Source organism: Salmo salar, chromosome ssa07 (assembly GCF_905237065.1).
Source record: "Salmo salar chromosome ssa07, Ssal_v3.1, whole genome shotgun sequence".
Classification (NCBI taxonomy): Eukaryota; Metazoa; Chordata; class Actinopteri; order Salmoniformes; family Salmonidae; genus Salmo; species Salmo salar.
This window is the reverse complement of record NC_059448.1, coordinates 16,180,663-16,204,659: the sequence shown is the minus strand read 5'-3', so window position 1 is coordinate 16,204,659 and position 23,997 is coordinate 16,180,663. Positions and strand designations below refer to the sequence as shown.

The window sequence follows — 23,997 nt, the reverse complement described above, 5'->3', positions numbered from 1 at the left end:
AATGCATCCTGCCAACTATAGATGGCTGAATAGATAGATATATAGATGTATTTATTTTTAAATGCGAGTGAGAACTTGTGAAAGAGAATGAGGTGTATGGAAAAGGAAATGATGGCTAGGGTGCAGAAATGTAGTGTTGAATTATAATGCTAATGTTGTATTAGCATAGCTAGGGAACGCATCCCTATGGCTATTTTACATTAACCATGCTAACATGTCAGATAAGCATACAGAAAAAGTGGCGTGTGGATTTAGAAAATGTCCAGTTCAGAATTCTGAAACTCCCCTCAGCTGTATCGGTCTATCAGAAATGAATAATGTGTTGGTTGAAGTCACAGTGAGGCGAGGAAACTGCTTTTATTTAAGTATATTATGTGGAGTCATCTGTGGCCTTGGTAACTGCTTATTGGAGTGAAGTGGCTCTCGTATCCATAGCTGCTGGGCTGAGGTGTATCAAGAATGGTCCACCACCATCCTGCCAGCTTGACACAACTGGGAAACTTTGGAGTCAACATGGGCCAGCGTCCCTTTCAACACCTTGTAGAGTCCATGTCCTGACGAATTGAGGCTGTTCTGAGGGCAAAAGGGGGTGCAACTCAATATTAGGAAGGTGTTCCTAATGTTTTGTACACTTGTGTGTTAGACTGACCGTGTGTGTGCGTGCGCGTTTTGTGAGAGACAGTGTGTGCGCATGTGACAGAGGGAGAGACTCACTGACTGTTGTCATCATTCTTGGCAGCACACTGGGTTCTCCCTTTCTGCCATGTTCTTAGCCAATGTCCTGCTTAACTCTACTCCAGAGAACTTCTCCCTCTCTCTGGCACACGCATGCATACATAGACACAATACGATCCCAGACTCAAACATCTAATCTCGCTCTCCCCTCACACAAACCCTGTATCTCTTTCGCCCGTCTATGACAGTACTGATGTAGTGACCTCTTTATCATTTACATTTTAGTCATTTAGCAGACGCTCTTATCCAGAGCGACTTACAGTAGTGAATGCATACATTTTTTTCCCGTACTAATGAGTGTAGCAACAGTTAGGCAGATACCAAAACCATATTCTATTAAATTGGGCAGCTCTGATGCCAGAACACCAATATACCACCAGTGAAGCAATGTAACACCAGTGGCACAATGTGAAACCAATGACAACACAAAATTATTTCAAACAAATTGTATACATTTATTAGTAATATTTTTTTAATTACAAACAATTTCAGATTTCATAAGATGGGTTAATATGAACAATAAAATGATGGTTATTGCTCAAAGATTAAGACCAAAAGATGAAGCCTATTGACTGAAATGTCTTTCATAACAACATTGTCATACAACATATAAAACATGTCCACTAGAACATTAAACATAAACTAAAACTGTTTTCCTAACCACACTGATACGAACATTGTGTAATCAGTAAAACATGTTCATGGAATTTTTCCTGTATTGTTCTTCACGTTTGTCTTTGTGTTATGTCCATCTCTTATCATCTCTGAGCCAATCTCCATTGCTTTCTAGCTACTAACGACTTCTTTACCTGTAGCCAGATCACATCTGCCACTTTCACACAGTCAGGTGCTCCTCCAAGGACTTCCAGATACTGTGGCAAATTTGAACTGATCTTTTGTTCACTTGCAGCGGCTCTGGCATCAGACTAACAAACAATCTGGTCATCCCCATACCAGTTGATATCATCTCTTGGACTTGGCCAGTAGAACTTGTTGACACCATTCCTGTGCATGCACTTTACTTCGACATTATGTTCTTCAACCTCCAGTATAATGCCAGGGTACGGTTGTTTGTCTTAGTTCACGATACACCACTGTCCACTGTGGTGAGACTCGACATCTGGACGAAATGGAGCTGAGGTATCCAGGTCAATGACATCTGGTTGATGTGGAGGTGAGATCACGGCCATTAGTGTATCGTGAACTAAGACATTGTCGGGAGGGTGACTTCTTGGAGTCCATAACATGGGCAATCCCACACGCCTGCCGCTGCTTGGCAGAGACAACTTATGTCTCTCTATAGCCACTGCCCAAGCCTGAAGTGGGGTTTTTTCTAACACGTACAGTCCACATTTCAACATTCCCAAAAGCCAAACGGCAAAAAGCAGAGATCCAGGGACATGGTGCAACAATTATATATATATATAATTTTATTTTCTATAGATCTAACAAAAGTGCATTTTCTGATCAATTTAAAGCGTAGATTACTGGAACCGTAAAGACGGACATAATATGGTCTGCTATGTATGTTCGAGACATGTCTAGCTAGGACTCCTACCGAACGCCCAACTTCTTCCATTTATCCTAGGCTACACACTTGCCACAGTACAATGAATGGGCAAGAGGGGGAGCCATATACTAATGTAAACTAATAACAGAATGAATAGATCAATCTGGTAAGGGAAAGGGGGATACCTAGTCATTGGTACAACTGACTGCATTCAAACAAAATGTGGCTTCTGCATTTAACCCGATGCCGTTGATTAAGACGGGGGGATGCCTTAATCGGTGCCGGGGGAGCAGTTGTTGGGGGTTAACTAACTTAAGGGGAGAACGGCAGATTTTTCCACCTTGCCGGCTCTGGGATTCGAACCAGCGACCTTTCGGTTAGTGTCCCAATAATCTTAACCGCTAGGTAAGTATAACTCATAAGTACACAATATTTCATCTGTTATCGCAGTCGCCATTCCAATTCATCCCAAAGGTGTTCGATGGAGTGGAGGTCAGGGCTCTGTGCAGGCCCGTCAAGTTCTTCCACACCGATCTCGACAAACCATTTCTGTATGGACCTCGCTTTGTGCACAGGGCTGAAACAGGGAAGGGCCTTCCCCAAACCTGTTGCCACAAAGTTGGAAACACAGAATGGTCTAGAATGTCATTGTATGCTATGGAGTTAAGGTGCCTAGCCTGAACCATGAAAAACAGCCCCATTTTTGTATCCCAGTCATGTGAAATCCATATATTAGGGCCTCATGAATTCATTTCAATTGACTGATTTCCTTATGAACTTTAACTCAGTAAAATCTTTGAAATTGTTGCATTTTTATATTTTTGTTCTGTGTGTTCTCTCTCGTTTTTAAGACACCTACTTATTCAAGGGTTTTTACTATTTTGTAGAATAATAGTGAAGACATCAAAATTATTAAATGACACATATGTAGTAACCAAAAAAGTGTTAAACAAATCTAAATATATGAGATTCTTCAAAGTAGCCGCTTTGCACTCTCTTGGCATTCAATTAACAGGTGTGCCTTAAAGTTAATTTATCTCCTGAATGCGTTTTAGCCAATCAGTTGTGTTGTGACAGGGTAGGGGTGGTATACAGAAGATAGCCCTATTTGGTAAAAGACCAAGTCCATATTATGTCAAGAACAGCTCAAATAAGCAAAGAGAAACAATAGTCCATTATTTTTTTAAGACATGAAGGTCAGTAAATATTTTTTTTTAAAGTTCAGTCACAAAAACCATCAAGCACTATGAGGCGGGAGGGGCGGCAGGTAGCCTAGTGGTTAGAGCATTGGACTAGTAACCGGAAGGTTGCAAGATCAAATCCCGAGCTGACAAGGTAAAAATCTGTCGCTCTTCCCCTGAACAAGGCACTGTTCCTAGGCCGTCATTGAAAGTAAGATTTTGTTCTTAACTGACTTGCCTAGTTAAATAAAGGTAAAATGAAACTGGCTCATGAGGACCGCCACAGGAAAGGAAGACCCAGAGTTACCTTTGCAGAGGATAAATTCATTAGAGTTAACTGACTCAGAAATTGCAGTCCAAATAAATGCTTCAGAGTTAAAGTAACAAACACATCTCAACATCAACTGTTCAGAGGAGACTGCGTGAATCAGGCCTTCATGGTTGAATTGCTGCAAAGAAACCACTACTAAAGGACACCAATAAGAAGAGACTTGCTTGGGCCAAGAAACACAAACAGTGGACATTAGACCGGTGGAAATGTATCCTTTTGGTCTGATTAGTCCAAATAGGAGATTTTTGGTTCCAACCACTGTGTCTTTGTGAGAACGGATGATCTCCGCATGTGTATTTCCCACCGTAAAGCATGGAGGAGGCGGTGTGGGGGTGCTTTTCTGGTGACACTGTCTGTGATTGATTTATTTAGAAGTCAAGGCGCTACCACAGCATTCTGCAGCGATACGCCATCCCATCTGTTTTGCGCTTAGTGGGACTATCATTTGTTTCTCAACAGGACAATGACCCAACACACCTCCAGGCTGTGTAAGGGCTATTTGACCGAAGAGAGTGATGGGGTGCTGCGTCAGATGACTTGGCCTCCACAATCCCCTGACCTCATCCAAATTGAGATGGTTTGGGATGAGTTGGACCGCAGAGTGCAGGAAAAGCAGCCAACAAGTGCTCAGCTTATGTGGGAACTCCTTCAAGATTGTTGGAAAAGCATTCCAGGTGAAGCTGGTTGAGAGAATGCCGAGTGTGCAAAGCTGTCATGAAGGCGAAGGGTGGCTATTTGAAGGATCTCAAATAAACAAATCAAAATATTTTAACAGTTTTTGATTCTGTGTTATTTAATAGTTTTGATGTCTATTATTCAACAATGTAGAAAATAGTACAAATAAAGAAACCCTTGAATGAGTAGGTGTTCTAAAACTTTTTACACTGAGTATACAAAACATTTAAGGATACCTGCTCTTTCCATGACATTGACTGACCAGGTGAACCCAGGTGAAAGCTATGATCCCTTATTGATGTCACTTGTTAAATCCACTTCAATTAGTGCAGATGAATGGGAGACAGGTTAAAGAAGGATTTTTAAGCCTGGAGACATGGATTGTGTATGTGTGCCATTGAGGGTGAATGGGCAAGAAACAAATGTAAGTGCCATTGAACAGGGCATGGTAGTAGGTGGCAGGCACACCGGTTTTTGTCAAGAACTGCAACGCTGCTTTTTTAAAATGTTATTTACGCCAAACCGTTTCCTGTGTGTGTCACCACCTAAAGGACATGCAGCCAACTTGACACAACTGGGGGATTCATTGGATTCAGCATGGGCCAGCATCCATGTAGTGTGCAACTCAGTATTAGGAAGGTGTACATGGTGCTCTGTATGTTTTTGGTTTTCAATGCAATATGTATAACCGGCTCCAACAACTTCTGTATGAGGGCTTAGTTATAAGTGAACCCTTGTTTTGTGGGTGACAACAGAACCAAGTCATCTGTGCAATGTAAGTAAGCACTTCATTTCTGTGTCATGTAGGGTGAGGCCAGAGACTTTTTGTGGCAACACTAATGAATTTATATAAATATTAACCGATGTTAGGACATATGCCTGTAATATACAGTACATAGACCTACATAATAATTGGAAATGCAGCATAACAAACTTACTTATTTACAGATGCATTCTGTACAGTTTATTCCATTTTGTTAGTGGCTTTGTGCATCATTACAAATTAGTCCAAGAAACAAAACAAGAAATGGTCACCAAGACCAACCCCCCCCCTTAGTTACACAAAAAGTATTTCACCATCACAGCCAGGATAGTAATAACAAACCACCATCTCTCTTGGTAAACCCCAGGTGACACGTCAGCACTATTTCCTGTTATAAAAAAAAAGTGAAAAGACAGTCATATTCGCTTTGCAACTCATTATCGACGTAGGCCTGCCTCTCTTTCTTCCTGTTTCACTTAATTTATAAACTACCTACAACCTACCTTCTCATTTTCACTATACAACAAATGCCCTGCCGTATAAATAATTATATTTCCTTGTCCTTTGTAAGTTACCTGAGATAAATGTGATGTTTCTCCTGATCTCCTGTCCCACTTCCTCGTTCTTTAAGACAAACGTCAGGGTCTTGTTGACCGCTCCTTGCATGGATACTGTGCTCGAAACCGTGTGTAGGCCCTGTGTGTCCTGGGAGAGGTGTGTGACTGTGTCGTCGGTGACGTCCTCGCCACTGGCAGTCAGCCACTGCACTGAAGGTCGGGGGTACCCCTCGGTGGTCAAGAGTAGCTCCACACCACAGGCAGACGTTGAGAACTTCAGGCGAGGCTCGTGGTAGAACGCTATACAGAACAATGATAGAATTGGATGTTAAAGTAGTATCATGACTAACTGTATGCTTTCTGCAGAAGTGTAGTTGCTAAGAATATGAAGGGGAGCATGACTGTGTAACAACCCCAATTGACTTCATTGGAGACAAATGGCTGTTAAATCAACAACATTTTCCACTGAACAACATGTTTGTAAAGAGTGCAAAATCATGAGTCATGCATACATGTATATAACTTATGCAAGGTGTTTGATTGTTTCTCAGCAAATTACAAATTGCTTCCAAAAAGCAGAAATAAAGATGTGGGTGTTACCTGCTAATTTAAGGGATACAGATGTCCTCTTTGGGCCCATTTCTGTGTGCACAGTGCAGGTATAGTTCCCCTCGTCTTCCAGGGTGGCGTGTTCCAGCCTGAGAGAAGCATTCCCCTTCTGTATATCATAGTGGTGCAGACTGGTTCTGTTGACATAGCGACTGCTCTGGTCGTTCAGGTGGTCCTGACCATAGTAGAAACTGTGGACCACCTCCTTGTCTAACATCCATTCAATCTGGTAACGCGTTCGATCCCATTGTTTGTCCACAGGGAAGCTGCAGTCTAGGACTATATGTTGCCCCAGGATGGCAAGCTGCGTCTCACTGGGAACAGTGGTCTCAAACTCAGCTACGAAGACAGAAAAATATAGGTTTTATAGAACCTCATTCTCATAAAAGGCATTATCCACTGAGCCAAAGCTGTTCTGTGAAAGATTTACATTTTAGTCATTTAGCAGACGCTCTTATCCAGAGTGACTTACAGGAGAAATTAGGGTTAAGTGCCTTGCTCAAGGGCACACCGGCAGATTTTTCACCAAGTCGGCTTGGGGATTCTAACCAGCGATCTTTCAGTTACTGTCCCAACGCTCTTAACCAGTAGGGTGGGTACCTGCCACTCCAGATTTAGGAGGTGGTTCAGGAAGTGTGCAGTTCCATTTCTTACTTCTGGAGTTTTAGAAATAGTTGAGTTTTGTACAGTACAACCATACTGTACATACGGTGCCATTTTTGCTAATCTAACCATCTAAAATGTCAAACAAACTTGCATCCAGCACCTTTTGAAAATGGACAAATAGGACAGAGTTTGGATATAGGGATATGTCCAAACATTCTTATCCAAAATGGCCAATTCATTACTGTGTTGAATGTGTCTCGAAACCGCTTTTGTTATTTTCAAACAAACCTTTGACCTTGCAAATAATTGACCACATAAATCTTGATGTTCTCATCTGCATATTTAGTAACACATTTTTTTAATAATCACTGTCTATATTATTGGTAAGATTATATTCATTGAAGATGATAACTGAATTGTTAGACTTACTTAACTGGGATAACTTGAAGACCAGAAATGAAACAACAAAAGTGAGACAGGATTTCCAGTTCATAGCCATGTTCTTGAGTGGACTGCGTTAATTCAGCAAATCACATGGAAGTCCTTCAATGAAGTTCAGCTGCAGACTCTGGGCGCTCATGTCTTAGAACTAAATGTAGACTTTTTTTCCCCCTTTTTTATATTTGTTTCTCAGTCTTACTCCGCCCACTCGGTCTCTGCTTAGTACATTAAGCATTCCTGTCATCAGTTCCCTGCCAGAGTGACTCATTTTGACTATACAAAGAAATTGGTCTCTGTCATTCCTCCAAGGGCATAGCAATTGTTCTACTATCACCCACATGACTAACATACATGTACAATTGTTTTGTTGAATGTCTTTTGGCTGGTTGACCATTCTTGATACACACAGGAAACTGTTGAGCGTGGAAAAACCCAGCATCATTGCAGTTATTGACACAAACCGGGGCGTCTGGCACCTAGTACTATTCAAAGGCAGTTGTCTTTTGACTTGCCCATCAACCCTATGAATTGCGCACACATTCTCAATTGTCTCAAGGCTTAAATATCCTTCTTTAACCTGTCTTTTCCTCTTCATCTAGTGTGTTGAAGTGGGTTTAACAAGTGACATAAGGGATCATAGCTTTCACCTGGTCAGTCTGTCATTGAAAGAGCAGATGTTCTTAATGTTTTGTACACTGGGTGTATGCTGAACCATCATTATCCATGTCTGGACAGTGGACACTTTTTTTTTTAGTTTTTAACTCTGACACTCAAGTAGGAATTGGGTACACAAAGAAAGCATCAAGATATACATCCTGAAAAAGATGAGGCTGTCAGAACACTGGGATTTTGTGTCTGAGAATTTCAGATGCAGCCAATGCTTTTTCAATGCGAGTCATTTCAAATCAAACTTTATTGGTCACGTGCAGATGTTATTGCGGGTGTAGTGAAATGCTTGTGTTTCTAGCTCCAACAGTTATTGCCGGATGAATGACAACGGTTAATGATTGTCCGACAAACGCACACAGTCCGAAAAATTGTTGACTCAAGTACTTTTGACGGACAGAAATGGACAATGATTGGGGTGTATAGTCTAAAGGAACAAACGTGGGAGAGCTGGCGTGTGTGTGTGCGTGCGTGTGTGTGTGTCATATGTTGATGATAGCATTTCCCGGCGGTGGATTAACTGTAATTTCTAATTTTGTATAACTGTCTCTCTCTCAGATGTGATCAAGCTGCAGTTGGTGGAGGCGGGCCTGGTGGAGTGTCTGTTAGATGTGGTGAATCACACCGTGGATGGGGAGAGGGATGAGGATGTGGCCCAGCTCAAGACTGCCTCCGATCTCATGGTGCTGCTGCTTCTGGGAGGTACTACACACACACATCGCGATTTCCGTTAGCCAGCAATTGCCGGCTTTTGGCCCAAAAATAATATGAAAAGCAGATTATTCTTTTTTAATTTTTTTGTTGAATTAAATGTATTTTATTTTTTTAAATAAAAATTACCGGGAGAAAGAAAACTACATTGCAAAATAATGCTTTTTATTAATTGATGGAAATACCAATCGATGGAAATGAATTTGACCGTCATGCTTATCGGTCTATAGGTTCAATTGCATAATTTTGTGTCATTTAAATTGGCCTGTGTGTATTTCCCGTTAGTTGTGTTGGATAAATAAGATAAACGATGACTATCTTACGCGCACAGCATACTATTTTGAGCGGGATTTCTCCTGCTGCTCCTCAGGTGATTGTTGCTGGAGTAAAACATGCTTTATAAACATATACCAAGTCCCTTTTCATCCTTCATTGACCCCAACATATAAACAAAGAAACGTCCTCTCACTGTCAACTGCGTTTATTTTCAGCAAACTTAACGTGTAAATGTTTGTATGAACATAAGATTCAACAACTGACATAAACATGAACAAGTTCCACAGACATGTGACTAACAGAAATGGAATAATGTGTCCCTGAACAAAAGGGGGGGGTCAAAATCAAAAGTAACAGTATCTGGTGTGGCCACCAGCTGCATTAAGTACTGCAGTGCATCTCCTCCTCATGAACTGCACCAGATTTGCCAGTTCTTGCTGTGAGATGTTACCCCACTCTTCCATCAAGGCACCTGCAAGTTCCCGGACATTTCTGGGGGGAATGGCCCTATCCCTCACTCTCCGATCCAACAGGTCCCAGACGTGCTCCATGGGATTGAGATCCGGGTTCTTCGCTGGCCATGACAGAACATTGACATTCCTGTCTTGCAGAAATCACACGCAGAACGAGCAGTATGGCTGGTGGCATTGTCATGCTGGAGGTTCAAGTCAGGATGAGCCTGCAGGAAGGGTACCACATGAGGGAGGAGGATGTCTTCCCTGTAACGCACAGTGTTGAGATTGCCTGCAATGACAAAAAGCTCAGTCCGATGATGCTGTGACACACCGCCCCAGACCATGACGTACCCTCCACCTCCAAATCGATCCCGCTCCAGAGTACAGGCCTCGGTGTAACGCTCATTCCTTCGATGTTAAACGCGAATCCGACCATCACCCCTGCTGAAACAAAACCGTGACTCGTCAGTGAAGAGCACTTTTTGCCAGTCCTGTCTGGTCCAGCGACGGTGGGTTTGTGCCCATAAGCGACGTTGTTGCCGGTGATGTCTGGTGAGGACCTGCCTTACAACAGACCTACAAGCCCTCAGTCCAGACGCTCTCAGCCTATTGTGGACAGTCTGAGCACTGATGGAGGGATTGTGCGTTCCTGGTGTAACTCGGGCAGTTGTTGTTGCCATCCTGTACCTGTCCTGCAGGTGTGATGTTCGGATGTACCGATCCTATGCAGGTTTTGTTACACGTGGTCTGCTACTGCGAGTACGGACATTACAATTTATTTCCCTGGCCACATCTGCAGTCCTCATGCCTCCTTGCAGCATGCCTAAGGCACGTTCACGCAGATGAGCAGGGACCCTGAGCATCTTTCTTTTGGTGTTTTTCAGAGTCAGTAGAAAGGCCTCTTTTAGTGTCCTAAGTTGTCATAACTGACCTTAATTGTCTACCTTCTGTAAGCAGTTAGTGTCTTAACGACCATTCCGCAGGTGCATCTTCATTGTTTATGGTTCATTGAACGAGCATGGGAAACAGTGTTTGAACCCTTTACAATGAAGGTCTGAAGTTATTTGGATTTTTACAAATTATCTTGGAAAGACAGGGTCCTGAAAAAGGGACGTTTCTTTTTTTGCTGACTTTCCATTCCTTTTACATGGAAAGTAATCAATAAGTTCTAGTATGGTAACATGAAGTATATTTCGAGCTAGAATCCAACACCATTCAAGTGCAGGCAGCAGGCTATTAGTGCATCACCAAACACTTTACAATGTGAGCTGGAGGCAGTATGCATTTTGAAAACTTACTTAATTGGATGAATCCTGACGTTTTTATTTTCGTGTTATGGGGCATGTCTCAATGGTAGGATTGGTAGATGGTAGACATGCCTCATAAAATAAAACATTCAGGATTCAAACAATTAAGTATGTTTTCAAAATGCTTCAAAGACTTCATAGGCGGCTGGTGAGTTTCAAGTTTGTGGAAGCTTACAGTTGACCCTACCATTTTCTGCCGTTCTGCATGCCAGTTATGATTTTAATATGCACATTTTTGTGGAACAGTTTCATTTCAATAATAATGTTTTGGTTTCTAAAAAATCATTGCCACGTGGTTAATCATAAAAATCGGAATTTAAAATGATAAAAGTTAAGTCAATAATTACAAGATCGCCAGCTTCTTCCGTTCTGGGGAGAGACTCTCCTGTATCGTCGCCACTCCCTCCCCCATCTTGTCTCAACATTTTTAAATTCTACTCCACACATTTTAGATGCTTTTCACTGACAGCCGCAACTCAATAATCGGCTAGTCCTATTGCCACGGCGCAGCCCAAATACTGGTCTTCTCAAATAGGCATAGATAGGCCTACGAGCTTGTGAAACAGTCTACAGCTAATGATCCTCTGTGGCTAAGTCATGCTTTCTGGTGAAGTATTTTGAATGATTTTATTTTTCTGTATAGACGAGCATGCGGAATGTGTATTTTTTGGGGCGTGCTTCTAGGCTATACGGTAAATAGGAGAATGACGTTTCGCACATGGCTAATAGGAGAGAGAAGAAACAAGACTCTATGCTGGTGTTGATTTATTCCCACTAGGCCCATAGAATAGGAAACAAAGTGAATTATGTTATGCTTACTGGATAAAGTTGGACAAGCATTCAGACAAGCCTTCCTGATTGAATCTTCGTTAACTACATTTTGGGCGTGCAGAGCAGCACCAGATTTAAAAACGTCGTACCTTTTTTTTTTTGTAGTTAAATAAATCAAACGTGGTAACTATAGTATCCGTTAATAGCGTTTGAAAAAGTGAATCCATTCTTCTCTAATTAAAAATCTCTCCCCATCTTCCAAATCACGCTCGTAAAATCAGTAGCCTATGCTTCGGAGGGAGTAGAGGCAGGTAGCATACAAACGTGCGCGCGACACACACTGGCAAAGATTTACAGCTGGCAGACAAACTGGAATACGTTAATGAGTGACAGTGAGGGCCTTGCGTAGGTGCTTTGTTGTGATGTTTTTGTGGGGCCTTTTTAAAAAAAAAATATTATTATTATTATTTTTAAATGCCCGGAATGTATGCTTTTAAAATAACGGTTCTGTTCCGGAACAGTATAGATCATTTCCGTTCCCGTTTCTGTTCCTCAAAACATAAACATGGCATTCTACTTGCCTTCCAATATTCCCTCACCACTTTGTTATAATGAAGCCAAGAAGTAGGACTTTTATCCTGTAACATTTTCTTCCAAAACATGTATGCTTATTTGTGTGTGGTCTGTTTTTTTTTGTTTAGTATATAACTGCAGTGACATTTTGATGGCCTCTCTCCCCTCTGATGCAGTAGACAGGTGTTTGTGTTGACAGCCTCTCCACATCTCTCTCTCCCTTCAGATGAGTCCATGCAGAAGCTGTTTGAAGCGGGCAAGGGCAGCGTGTTCGAGAGGGTCCTTTCCTGGGTACCATCCCACAACCACCAGCTGCAGTTGGCAGGGGCACTGGCCATCGCCAACTTTGCCCGCAACGGTAAAGAGATTACTGCACACGTTGTCCATAGTAACAGCTCAGTGGGCAAACCTGGTTGAAATTAAGTCATTGAAATTTTGAAAGGACATCATTACCGTGTTGAAATTACATTATGTTGAAATGACGTCGTTGCAATGTTTAACTGAAATAATTCAACCAGTTTTGCCTGCTGGGATAGGGAACCAACAAAATGGGTTATTCAGGATAAAACTGCCTTGACCTGCCTCGATATTGACTAATCTCATCACTCAAACTGGAAACATATCATGTAGAACAGATACACTTCTCTCTCTAGTAGTAAGCACCACAACACCAGTTGATCAATCAATCAAATGTATTTATATAGCCCTTTTTACATCAGCAGATGTCACAAAGTGCTATACAGAAATCCAGCCTAAAACCCCAAACAGCAAGCAATGCAATAATAGAAGCACGGTGGCTAGGAAAAACTCCCTAGAAAGGCAGGAACCTGGAGAGGAACCAGGCTCTGAGGGGTGGCCAGTCCTCTTCTGACTGTGCCGGGTGGGGATTATAAGAGTACATGGCCATTTAAGACCAGATTGTTCTTCAAAATGTTCAAACCTTCATAGATGACCAGCAGAGTCAAATAATAATAATCACAGTGGTTGTAGAGGGTGCAACCGGTCAGTACCTCCAGGAGTAAATGTCAGTTGGCTTTACATAGCCAAGCATTGAGTTTGAGACAGCAGGTGCGGTAGAGAGTTGAAAACAGCAGGTCCAGGACAAGGTAGCACGTCCAGTGACCAGGTCAGGATTCCTTAGCCGCAGGCAGACCAGTTGAAACTGGAGCAGCAGCATGACGAGGTGGACTGGGGACAGCCAGTCTTACTCAGGTCCTTCGGGAGGGGAGGGGAGAGGGAGGGAGAACTTAAATTCACACAGGACACCAGATATAAGACTGACCCCAGCCCCCCAGCACATACACTACTGCAGCATAGATACTGGAGGCGGGTGGGTTGGAGGACACTGAGGATATAACACCACCCACTTTGCCAAAGCACAGCCCCCACACCACTAGAGGGATATCTTCAACCACCAACTTACTACCCTGAGACGAGGCTGAGTATAGCCCACAAAGATCTCCTCCTCCCGCACAAGCCTGAGGGGGTGCAAACCGGACAGGAAGATCAAGTCAAATTGTATTTGTCACATGTGCTAAATACAACAGGTGTAGACCTTACAGTGAAATACTTACTTACAGTGGGGGGGGGGGGGTGGTATTTGATCCCCTGCTGATTTTGTACGTTTGCCCACTTACAAAGAAATGATCAGTCTATAATTTTAATAGTAGGTTTATTTGAACAGTGAGAGACAGAATAACAACAAAAAAATCCAGAAAAACGCATGTCAAAAATGTTAGAAAATGATTTGCATTTTAATGAGGGAAATAAGTATTTGACCCCTCTGCAAAACATGACTTAGTACTTGGTGGCAAAACCCTTGTTGGCAATCACAGAGGTCAGACGTTTCTTGTAGTTGGCCACAAGGTTTGCACACATCTCAGGAGGGATTTTGTCCCACTCCTCTTTGCAGATCTTCTCCAAGTCATTAAGGTTTCAAGGCTGACGTTTGGCAACTTGAACCTTCAGCTGCCTCCACAGATTTTCTATGGGATTAAGGTCTGGAGACTGGCTAGGCCACTCCAGGACCTTAATGTGCTTCTTCTTGAGCCACTCCTTTGTTGCCTTGGCCGTGTGTTTTGGGTCATTGTCATGCTGGAATACCCATCCACGACCCATTTTCAATGCCCTGGCTGAGGGAAGGAGGTTCTCACCCAAGATTTGACGGTACATGGCCCCGTCCATCATCCCTTTGATGCGGTGAAGTTGTCCTGTCCCCTTAGCAGAAAAACACCCCCAAAGCATAATGTTTCCACCTCCATGTTTGACGGTGGAGATTGTGTTCTTGGGGTCATAGGCAGCATTCCTCCTCCTCCAAACACGTTGAGTTGATGTCAAAGAGCTCCATTTTGGTCTCATCTGACCACAACACTTTCACCAGTTGTCCTCTGAGTCATTCAGATGTTCATTGGCAAACTTCAGACGGGCATGTATATGTATTCTTGAGCAGGGGGACCTTGCGGGCGCTGCAGGATTTCAGTCCTTCACAGCGTAGTGTGTTACCAATTGTTTTCTTGGTGACTATGGTCCCAGCTGCCTTGAGATCATTGACAAGATCCTCCCGTGTAGTTCTGGACTGATTCCTCACCGCTCTCATGATCATTGCAACTCCACGAGGTGAGATCTTGCATGGCCGAGGGATATTGACAATTCTTTTGTGTTTCTTCCATTTGCGAATAATCGCACCAAATGTTCTCACCAAGCTGCTTGGCGATGGTCTTGTAGCCCATTCCAGCCATCTACAATCTTGTCCCTGACATCCTTGGAGAGCTCTTTGGTCTTGGCCATGGTGGAGAGTTTGGAATCTGATTGATTGCTTCTGTGGACAGGTGTCTTTTTTACAGGTAACAAGCTGTGGTTAGGAGCACTCCCTTTAAGAGTGTGCTCCTAATCTCAGCTCATTACCTGTGTAAAAGACACCTGGGAGCCAGAAATCTTTCTGATTGAGAGGGGGTCAAATACTTATTTCCCTCATTAAAATGCAAATCAATTTATAACATTTTTGACATGTGTTTTTCTGGATATTTTTGTTGTTATTCTGTCTCTCACTGTTCAAATAAACCTACCATTAAAATTATAGACTGATCATTTCTTTGTCAGTGGGCAAACGTACAAAATCAGCAGGGGATCAAATACTTTTTTCCCCCACTGTACAAGCCCTTAACCAACAATGCTTTAAGAAAAAAGTGTTAAGTAAAACATTGAAAATAGAAAATAAAAGTAGCAAATAATTAAACAGCAGCAGTAAAATCACAAGCGAGGCTATACACAGGGGGTGCTGGTACAGAGTCAATGTGCGGGGGCACCGGGTAATTGAGGTAATATGTACATGTAGGTAGAGTTAAAGTGACTATGCATAGATAATAAACAGAGTAGCAGCAGTGTAAAAGAGGGGTCTGATTAGCCCTTTGATTAGCTCTTCAGGAGTCTTATGGCTTGGGGGTAGAAGCTGTTTAGAAGCCTTTTGGACCTTGACTTGCCGCTCCGATACCGCTTACCGTGCGGTAGCAGAGAGAGCAGTCTATGACTAGGGTGGCTGGAGTCTTTGACAATTTTTAGGGCCTTCCTCTGACACCGCCGGGTATAGAGGTCCTGGATGGCAGGAAGCTTGGCCCCAGTGATCTACTGGGCCGTATACATTATCCTCTGTAGTGCCTTGTGGTCGGACGCCGAGCAGTTGCCATACCAGGCAGTGATGCAGCCAGTCAGGATGCCCCCGATGGCGCAGCTGTAGAACCTTTTGAGCATCTGAGGACCCATGCCAAATCTTTTCAGTCTCCTGAGGGGGAATTGGTTTTGTTGTGCCCTCTTCACGACTGTCTTGGTGTGTTTGGATCATGATAGTTTGTGGGGATGTGGACACCAAGGAACTTGAAGCTCTCAACGTGTTGCACTACAGCCCCATTGATGAGAATGGGGGAGTGCTCGGTCCTCCTTTTCCTGTAGTCCACAATCATCTCCTTTGTCCTGATCACATTGAGGGAGAGGTTGTTGTCCTGGCCCCACACGACCATGGTCTCTGACCATCACGTTTGTGACTTAACCCACTCAAGTGACACACCCTTCCTAGGGACAGCATGGAAGAGCACTAGTAAGCAAGTGACTCAGCCCCCGTAATAGGGTCAGAGGCAGAGAATCCCAGTGCAAAGAGGGGAGCCGGCCAGGCAGAGACAGCAAGGGCAGTTCGTCGCTCCAGTGCCTTGCCGTTCACCTTCGCACCTCTGATCAGGGTGACTAAAATATAACACTCAGATTCTAGAATCACAGTGCATTTGGAAAGTATTCAGACCCCTTGACATTTTCCACAATTTGTTAAGTTACAGCCTTATTCTGAGAAAAAAAACAATGAATTATTATTATTATTTTTTGGAATCTACAGACAGTACCCCATAATCACAAAGCAAAAAACAGGTTTTTAGATTTTTTTTTTGCAAATGTATACAAAAAAAAATAATAATCACATTTACATAAGAATTCAGACCCTTTACTCAGTACTTTGTTGAATCACCTTTGGCAGCGATTACAGCCTTGAGTCTTCTTGGGTATGACGCTACAAGCTTGGCACACCTGTATTTGGGGAGTTTCTCCCATTCTTTTCTGCAGATCCACTGAAGCTCTGTCAGGTTGGGTGGGGAGTGTCGCTGTACAGCTATTTTCAGGTCTCTCGATGTTTGATCGGGTTCAAGTCCGAGCTCTGGCTGGGCCACTCAAGGACATTCAGAGACTTGTCCCGAAGCCACTCCTGCATTGTCTTGGCTGTGTGCTTAGGGTTGTTGTCCTGTTGGAAGGTGACCCTTCACCCCAGTCTGAGGTCCTCGGCGCTCTGGAGCAGGTTTTCATCAGGGATCTCTCTCTACTTTGCTCCGTTCATCTTTGCCTCGATCCTGACCAGTCTCCCAGTCCCTGCCGCTGAAAAACATCCCACAGCATGATGCTGCCACCACCATACTTCACCGTAGGGATGGTGCCAGGTTTCCTCCAGACGTGATGCTTGGCATTTAGGCCAAATAGTTCCATCAGACCAGAGAATCTTGTTTTCCATGGTCTGAGTCCTTTAGGTGCCATTTGGCAAACTCCAAGCGCGCTGTCATGTGCCCCAATTGCTCAGTTTGGCCAGGCGGCCAGCTCTAGAAAGAGTCTTGGTGGTTCCAAACTTCTTCCATTTAAGAAGGATGAGGCCACTGTGTTCTTGGGGACCTTCAATACTGCAGAAATGTTTTGGTAACCTTCCCCAGATCTGTTCCTCGACACAATCCTGTCTCGGAGCTCTACAGACTATTCTTTCGACCTCATGGCATGGGTTTTGTTCTGACATGCACTGTCAACTGTGGGACCTTTATATAGACAGGTGTGTGCCTTTCCAAATCATGTCCAATCAATTGAATTTACCACAGGTGGACTCCAATCAAGTTGTAGAAACATCTCAAGGATGATCAATGGAAATAGGATGCACCTAAGCTCAATTTCTTAATCATTTTTAATAATAAATCTAAAAACCTTTTTTTTTTTCTTAGTCATTATGGGGTATTGTTTGTAGATTGAGGATTTTTTTTTATCAATCCATTTTAGAATAAGGCTGTAACAATGTGGGAAAGGGGAAGGTATGAATACTTTCCAAATGTACTGTATATAGAACAAACACGCTTCTCTGTCATGTGGAACAGGGAATCGACTTTTCCACGTCCCCCCCCCACTTTCTTCCAGATTTTCTCTCTAGGTAAGTTCCCCCCCCCCAATGAAAACACACTCCCTCAGAGTGACCTGAATACAAGTTCCAAGCATAACAATTAGTCATTAGTCATCAGAACACATATTTTCATCTGACTGTGAAATTTTAAAGCCAGGAAAATGTTTTTTTATAAATGTGAGGGCTGTTATTACTTTTCACCCCTTCCCCCCCCAGATGGTAACTGCATACACATGGTGGAATCGGGCATCGTTCAGAAGCTTCTGGAGCTGCTGGATCGCCACGTGGAGGAGGGTAACGTCACCGTGCAGCACGCCGCGCTCAGCGCCCTGCGCAACCTGGCCATTCCTGGTGAGACGCCCAAGGCGCTCCATGCATGATTGAGTATACTGTCAATGTTCTATATGACTCGTAGGTTCAAGGCAAGTCTTTAACATTCATTTCCTGTCTGAAGTGCTTCCCCTGTACGTCTTTGTAATCTGTGGGTGGGGGCAGGTCTTGGCAAATGCAACAACAAACAACTTCTAGTCAAAAGTGCTTCCCTGTACTTATGTTCCTTCTTTGAGCCTTACGTTAATATTGGTTGAATACATAGTTACTAAGTTAGTGTATCGTTTATTTTCATGGTGTACAACATTGTCAGCTAAGAGCTTAATTGCCATGTACAGTCCATACGTAAGGAAACAAAGCAGATTATACATGTCTTTGAGGAGGGAGCATATTTTGAAGCGCGAATAGTTTGGATTTATTTCTTTGACATGTTTAATCTTTTATTCCTAATCTTTCCCTAAGTGGTGAACAAGGCTAAAATGCTGTCAGCTGGTGTGTCAGATACAGTGTTGAAGTTCCTCCCGTCAGAGATGCCTCCTGTCCAGTTCAAACTGCTGGGGACATTACGCATGCTCATCGACACACAAGGTAGAGCATCTTTATAACACATTGAATACACTGTTAAGCAACTTCCTAGTGATGCCCCTCGAGGTCTGTGCTTCGCGCTCTATTTAAATTGACCAGAATCAGCCATGTGTGAATGTTTCCACCCATTAACTCTGCAGAAAGATCTAAAGGAACATTTTCTGAAATGGAGGCTAGAATTTCTTTCCTAATGATGCTCTAAACTTGAATCTTTCCATACCTCACTCTTTGTCCTTAAATTGATCAGTATCAAATCCAGGTGCAAAGATTGTATTTATTCAGCGGAGTATTTTCGAGAGCCATGCGTCCTCCGAAACACGACCCTGCCAAGCCGCACTGGTTCTTGACACACTGCTCGCTTAACCCGGAAGCCAGCCGCACAAATATGTCGGAGGAAACACCGTACAACTGGCGACCGTGTTAGCGGAGCGCGATGGGACAAGGACATCCCGGCCGGCCAAACCCTCCCCTAACCCGGAAGACGCTGGGCCACTTGTGCGTCGCCTCATGGGTCACCCGGTTGCGGCCGGCTGCGACACAGCCAGACATCGAACCCGGATCTGTAGTGATGCCTCAAGCACTGCGATGCACACACCTGTGCCACTCGGGAAGCCATTGATAGGAAAGTACAGTATAAAAAAAAAAAAGCCAAGAATGCGATGTGTTTTCTGCCAAACGTTTGAATCTTCATCAAATAGTGGTTGGGGAGGACCGGACAAGGCCAAGTGCAGTCCATTTGGATCCAAAGTGACATGGCGATCGATGGAGTCCATCTTTGATTGAGTCGCTATGGACCGGAGTGTCACAGTGAGATGTTGACAGGGTGTTAGAATAGCAGGCAACTCAAGGTGATAGGACATTAATACCTGCATGTCGTTACAATAAGGATTTTTATCTCTTCCTTCCTGGAGTTCAGAGATTCATTATAACAAATTACAAATAATTTCAACAAGAAGTTACCAATTTTTAGGTCGAATCATTTCAAGAAACCAGTCATTTCAGTTTATATACCAGAGAGCTACCAATGGTAATGGGGATGTAAAATAAAGTGTTAGCTGTTGTTTTCTCCCCAGCGGATGCGGCAGACCAGCTGGGGACCAATGCCAAGCTGGTGGAGCGTCTGGTAGAGTGGTGTGAGGCCAAGGACCATGCAGGAGTCATGGGAGAGTCCAACAGACTGCTCTCAGCTCTCATCCGCCACAGCAAATCAAAGGTTAGGACCAGCTGCCATGGAAACACACACCATCTGTGACTGACTAGCTGGCTGGCTGTGACCACAGAATAAATTCTGGCCCATACTGGAACTGTTCAGATTAAATAAAAGGAACAACAGACTGTGATTCAATGTCTGACTCTTCCTGAAATACGTTATTTCTTGTTGGTTCATGTCTAGACGTAACATTGGCAGTTCTGCTACACTTCCCCTCCGGTCTCATCTCAAGAGAGAATGACTCAGGTGTAACTCAGACTGGGTTTTCTCCTTCTAATCTGTAGATTTGTGACCTCCACCCTATTTGCAGCTCTTTAGACAGAATAGCACCCCTGTGGCAGCGCTAGAGATGTCGTACCTACGCACGGTATCATTTAGAGCAGGGGTGGACTGGCCTAGTGGTCTCTCCTCCTGGAAAGTCACTGGGTGTGCAGGTCTGTGCTCCCACCCTGCTCTAACTAACACACCTGATTTCAGCTAATCAGAGTCCTGATGAGCAGCGGGTTAGTAGAGGGTTTGTATGTTAGGGCAGGGCTGGAGCAAAACCCTGCGAGGTGGATAAGATATCTCCGATTTAGAATTGTGCCCCATTGAAATGTTTGTTTTTGTGGTTTTAGGACGTCGTAAAAACAGTCATCCAGGGGGCAGGTGTGAAGCACTTAGTAGTCATGGCGACGAGCGAACACATGATCATGCAGAACGAGGCGCTGGTGGCTCTGGGCCTCATCGCCGGGTTGGACCTGGGTAAGAGTCAGGGGTCACAGTCAGGTTCATGTCACAGTGCAGCCAAATTCTGACTACTGTGTTAGCCACATGGTTTTGTAGCACTTCCTTTGACTGTGCCTGGGTTGTGTTCAGTAGGGCATACTGTAGTAAAATGTTTAGAAATTGAGGGGAAAAAAGCAAAGTTTCTGTTTTACTTAGTTTAAAAATAATTTCCATTTTCCATGCTTACTGAACATGACCTGATGTATTGCATGGCTAGAATCAACTGCAAGTAGTTTGATGATGCATAGGGTGAGTTAGAACCATACAATGGAAAGCAATTTGGACCTAGTGAGACGCACTGTATAAATTAAATTCACTGTTGAAGCATTTGTAACGGGGTGCTCAGTAAACCCTTTTCTCAGAAACAAAGCATTGACTCTGGTGGGGCATTGAAATGCATTAAAACAATTGGACAAATGAGTCTGTCACTTGTGTTTTTCATGGTTTCAGTGGAGGCTGAGAAGGACTTCGTCGGGGCAGGCCTGGTGCAGGTGCTCCACAAGCTGCTCTCAGACGAGAGGACCGCCCCAGAGATCAAATACAACTCCATGATCCTCATCTGTGCGGTCATGGGCTCAGGTAAAAGGGCCGGCCATTTTGAATCAGCCACTTAGACACAGCTTCTGCTCCAATATCCAAACTAAGGCATAGCAGAGTGGTATACTAGTATGGACATTGGGATGTAGCTCAATGTTCTGGTTTAGATTTGTGTTCTTCCTTTAAAGACTTCTGAATGAGACCTGTTATCTTTCCCTCCTCCAGAGCCTCTCCATAAAGAAGTGCAGGGCCTGGCCTTCATCGACGTGGTGTCCAAGCTGCGGTCGCACGAGAACAAAACGGTCTCCCACCAGGCGTTGCTCACAGAGCAGAGGCTAACGGCACAGAGCTAAAGGACTCTTAACGCCCACTATCCCCCACTCCCCCCAATGCCTGCCTCATAGCCAATCCCTGCCCCCCTTCCCTCTCTCCAGAACCTCCCTCTGTGTGTCCCATCATCACGTGCCAAGGTATCCTGTCCCTTTGTCCCTGTCAACAGCCAGCTGCTCCAGCTAAAACCTACCCCCTCTGCCTTACAGCCTGCCTTTAGCCTGCCTTCCCACACTACCGCCGCTCACGCATGCATACTCCTCCATAATAAAAACAAGACAGCCTTTTCTTTCTGCAATAGATAAACATACAAAGAGAAAACACTTTTTATGATGACCATAGCTGTGAAACCTGTTGAAAAACAATACAAAAGAACAAAAAAACTGTGAGTTAGGTTGGTCTGAAAACAAACTAAGCAGCCATGCATCCATTCTGTGTCCCATGTTAGCTTGAGTTGAAGACGAACTGCATGTTTTAGTCCAGTTGGTGGTGTATCCATGTTCATTTGGACCCTCGCATAGCCAAAACCCCAGCCCTGGGCCGATCTTCCAGAGCTGAGTAGAGTTCAGTCATGTTGTACTTAAACTAGCGTTTGAAAGGAGTTGGCTTGATAATCCCAACCGATCCCCCTCTCTTCCCTTAACTTACTGTCTCAAACAACCTAACTTACTGTCCCCAACAACCTTACTGTTATATCAGGGGTATGTTTAGAATGGGGAAATGTTACAGAATGTTCAGATGTAAATATATTACGTAGAACAGATATGACCGTCTGTCAAGTAGAATAGGGAATTGTGTTAACTAAATGTGTTAGATTTCTATCTGCAATGTTGTAAATGTTTAACCCCAACTGAACATACCCTAGGCTATGACTCCACTAGCTCGTAATAATTCTCACCTGACATTGAGGAATCTTGTGTAGGTAACAAGTTAAAGTCCCCAGATGAACAGTCACTGGTCTCTGAGTGTACAGTGAAGCAGTCAGCCATACCAGGTGTGTAGTATATGTCTGTATGGAAGACCGATGGGGGGGGGTGTTCCAGGGCATCTTTTTTTGCAGTAGCGCTGCACATTTCAGAAGATTTCTATATCATATTAATGTGGTTCCTCAGTTATTTAACACTTCTCCAGGTGTTGTGAGATCTGATCGTCTATGTAACGCGACCGCAAAAGAGATGACCTGGAACGTCACCGTCGTTTCACATAGTCACTGTGGTCTCCCTGACAGCTACGTGAACCTCCCCGTAACCCTGTCAGAATGGGCCGGTCCGGACAGCCAGAGAAGATCCCCCCGTCTACGTGTGGTACCGCTCTATGGTTTATCCCAGCCAGCGCTTTGTTTGCATGTGTGATGGTTTCTCTCCCACTCCAAGTATCGAGAACATGCCCATTCCAGCATGTTGGATACTGCGTTAGGCAACGTCTGGTGACATAGGCGTTTTTTTTAAATATAAATTATTTGTTTACTAAATCGGTCTTGTTAAATTTTGTTCTTTTTTTTTTGTCAGGTATGAATGGTAATTTCAGATTTGTAACTTTACAAAGACACAATCCAATCAAGACGTAACTACAATCTAACTGCGTTACGCTATAAACATAAATGTTTGTTGTAAATGTCATTGAGTTGTACATTTGGAAGATTGTAACTCAGATAATTAAAGATGATTGCTGGCGATAATGTATCTGTTGCTTCCAGAGTTTGTACTACCTGTTGATATAGTAAGAGGGTGACGTCTGTTTCATAATATTGATAAGTCACTCTAATCATGTTTCATTCATCGTGTCAAACAGGGTTTCCTGAGTGCATTGGCAAGGGCTATGGTGTCACCTAGGCTACATTCCATTCCATATGGTTGTCCCCTCCCATCTATCCTTGTTCACTTCTCTTCATGGATCTGAGACAATTAGGTTAGGGGTAAGCAGAAGCCCCATCTCCAATAGAATGCAGCTTCACATGCCTGGCTTTGAGGCGCTCTGATAGGCCTGGCAAACACTACGTAGTTTTGACAGTGGTGATGTAATGTCCATTGATCACACCTTTGTCACTGTTTCTGATTGGAATTCGTTCCATCTGACTGAGGGACTGGCCAAAGCACCATTGACCAATACATGAATGCGTAATGGAGTCCGAGAGAAAGAGGATGCCAATTCACTTTCTGTCTTGTCCCTTTATTCATTATGAGTACTATTAACACTGTCAGCAGGTCAACAAAAAGGATTTATTTCATGGGAATGAAAGAAAAACAAAGGGCTCGATTCAATCCGTATCGCGGAAGTTCAGCGCGATTTGACATTTAAAGGTAGTCAAATCAAACTTTGTCAAATACAACAAGTGTAGACTTTACCTTAATGCTTACTTACAAGCCCTTAACCAACAATGCAGT

At 43.6% G+C, this 23,997-nt stretch overlaps 2 protein-coding genes across 2 annotated transcripts in view; one reads left to right on the top strand and one right to left on the bottom strand.

The window, feature by feature from the left end:
- Nucleotides 1–23,291, top strand: part of LOC106608640 (rap1 GTPase-GDP dissociation stimulator 1) — a 49,060-nt gene extending 25,769 nt beyond the window's left edge. Inside the window, 8 exon segments of the mRNA XM_014206710.2 lie at nt 8,633–8,776; nt 12,394–12,525; nt 18,070–18,204; nt 18,646–18,771; nt 19,842–19,981; nt 20,596–20,722; nt 21,197–21,325; nt 21,509–23,291. Of these exon segments, the coding sequence (XP_014062185.2) occupies nt 8,633–8,776; nt 12,394–12,525; nt 18,070–18,204; nt 18,646–18,771; nt 19,842–19,981; nt 20,596–20,722; nt 21,197–21,325; nt 21,509–21,636 (1,061 nt within the window). The 3' untranslated portion in view covers nt 21,637–23,291.
- On the bottom strand, nt 5,367–7,581 carry LOC106608642 (CD276 antigen). Its single transcript, XM_014206717.2, has 4 exons — nt 7,397–7,581; nt 6,353–6,700; nt 5,771–6,052; nt 5,367–5,583 (listed from the first exon to the last, which is right to left on the bottom strand). Exons 1-4 carry the CDS (start codon nt 7,464–7,466, stop codon nt 5,486–5,488), a joined length of 798 nt encoding a protein of 265 aa, XP_014062192.1. The 5' UTR covers nt 7,467–7,581; the 3' UTR covers nt 5,367–5,485.
- Nucleotides 23,292–23,997: the final 706 nt, after the last annotated feature.

Bases quoted from the DNA above. Each gene is read 5' to 3' on its own strand.
- LOC106608642 (XM_014206717.2), bottom strand. From the start codon at position 7,466: ATGGCTATGAACTGGAAATCCTGTCTCACTTTTGTTGTTTCATTTCTG. The intron at 6,701-7,396 runs GTAAGTCTAACA...CTGTCTTCGTAG, and splicing joins CTTCAAGTTATCCCAGTTAA to CTGAGTTTGAGACCACTGTT. The intron at 6,053-6,352 runs GTAACACCCACA...TGTTCTGTATAG, and splicing joins TGTATCCCTTAAATTAGCAG to CGTTCTACCACGAGCCTCGC.